Genomic DNA, 2,102 nt, shown 5'->3' with positions numbered 1-2,102 from the left:
TAATTATATTTTTATACATTTTTGTTTTCAGAGAAAAACAAGCATGTCCACATATCGTCGGGTCGAAGGCAATTTCTGCGGTTTGTAATTATATTTCCAGTGGCTGGTATAGCTAAGTATTTTTTGGCTAGCATGGAAAGACTTTGGCTAGGATAGTTTTTTGTATTTGTTTTCATTACGGCGCCACCATGCAAATACGCAGTCTCTTCTACAGTATCAGCTCAGTAATGTATATATCAATTTCTGATTTTGTAATAGTAGGCATAGCATTTTCTCTTTCCTCATCGAATAATACATCTAAATAGTATCTTCCTATTTCAGAAGATTCTTCTTCAATCGTAATGGGGGATGTCTCTTCCATACAACTTAACAACACTATTGCCTTTTGTTTTACATTATCAGGAACTTCATCTTTGTATCTGGGATCTAATATGCTTGCCATATCAAAAACTGTTAAATTTCCATCGTCAACATTATAGAGAAATCTATCCATTAATTCAGTTTTTATTAGTTTTTTAAACATTTTCATATGGATAGATTCCTCTTCATTAATTCTCTCTATACATCTTCTCATTAACGAAGACATCAATCGTTTTGCTGCTGACAATGTTACAGCCTTTTCGGATGACAATAAGTTGGTACTCATTTCAAATGGTCTTAAGATCACGACCAGCATTCCTGTTATCGCCCATTCCTGCTCAGTTATTTCAAGTGACTCAGCTGTCCTAATGTTTGTCACAGAGCGATCATTGAGAACAGCTGGAATTGCTGGCCGTTGTTCTAGCAGTCTTTCAAGCTTGTGGTAAGTGCTGTTCCACCTAGTGATGTTTTTATTTATTAGTTTATGTATTGGCAGTTGTAGTTGCTCTTGCTTCTGTTTCAAATTATAGTAGGCTAAGCTGGAATGATGAAAATGACTTACTACATTTCTAGCTTTCTTCACAATATCATGAACATTACCGACTGATAGGGCCCTATTAATGCACAGCTGTAGGGTATGTACAAAGCAGGGTATGCTATCACCAAACAAGTTCCTGTTCTTCGAAACAGCCCCTGTAATATTTGCAGCATTGTCATGAACAACAGCAGATATTTTACCTTCAATATTCCAAACTCCCAATAGTTCAGCCAATTTATTTTTTAAATTTTCTGAAGTGTGTGTCTCCGAAATTTCGACAGTGCATAATGTCACATTGTTGTACTTCCATGTACTGTCTATTACATGACCAGTAATAGTCCACATATCGGTTGTGATTGCCACATTTTTAGCTTCAGACAACAAATTCTTGACTTCACTGGTCTTGATGTCGTATAATAATTTTACACGACTCAGCACAGTACCTCTTGAAGGAATTTTGTATGTCGGTTCGAGAAATTTCATAAATTTCTGAAATCCTTTACATTCCACAAAGCTTAGTGGTAGCATATCTGTAGAAATCATTTCAGCAAGTAAGCATGTGATTTTCTCGATCCTTTCTTCCAAATACTTGCTGCTTCGAAATGTTCCTGTGATTTTTGTCTGCGTCAATGAACTTGTTTGGGAAGCAGCTGAAGTGATGCTAATCATATCTTCAGAGTCACTCAGGATCTCTACCTCTTCTTCGACGTTCATTGAACATATAAAACAGTGAAATATGTTTATTCACTATTTCATTATTTATGTGTATATGTGTATATAATGATAACTAGCTGTAAGTGGAATTCTGTCTTAAGGCAATTAGGGCATCGTGCCTTAAGGCAAATTGCTGGAACTTCCCGTACCAAAAATTATTATTTTTTTTAAAAACGATTAACATTTTTGAAAAAAAATTACTTCGAAAAAATAAGATTTTTGAGAAACTATAAATTTGACAAAAAATTACTTTTTTTGAAAAAAAAAATGAAAAAAAAATTTAATTTTTTTTTTTAAATCTTTATTTTTGAAAAAAAAAATGTTTTCTTTATTTTGACATATGTTGGAAGATCTGAACTTTTTTTCAAAGCAATCGTACTGCTTTAAATGCAGAGAGACAAAATATAAAGCGCGTAAGCGCCGCGTCGCTGTCTAACGGGTAAACATTGGTACGGAACCCATAGGAATGTAAACAAAATTTATACTTATT

General features: G+C 33.9%; 1 protein-coding gene across 1 annotated transcript; it reads right to left on the bottom strand.

Annotated features, from left to right (window-relative positions):
• Positions 1-208: 208 nt before the first annotated feature.
• LOC113390691 (zinc finger BED domain-containing protein 4-like) lies at positions 209-1,612 on the bottom strand. Its single transcript, XM_026626887.1, has one exon. The coding sequence runs from the start codon at positions 1,610-1,612 to the stop codon at positions 209-211; it is 1,404 nt and encodes a 467-aa protein (XP_026482672.1).
• Between the last annotated feature and the right edge of the window lie 490 nt (positions 1,613-2,102).

Source organism: Ctenocephalides felis, unplaced genomic scaffold (genome assembly GCF_003426905.1).
Source record: "Ctenocephalides felis isolate EL2017-DRISC unplaced genomic scaffold, ASM342690v1 CF-g0.4_SCAFFOLD_00845, whole genome shotgun sequence".
Taxonomy (NCBI): Eukaryota; Metazoa; Arthropoda; class Insecta; order Siphonaptera; family Pulicidae; genus Ctenocephalides; species Ctenocephalides felis.
This window is presented reverse-complemented; position numbering and strand designations above follow the sequence as displayed.

Bases quoted from the DNA above. Each gene is read 5' to 3' on its own strand.
- LOC113390691 (XM_026626887.1), bottom strand. From the start codon at position 1,612: ATGAACGTCGAAGAAGAGGTAGAGATCCTGAGTGACTCTGAAGATATG.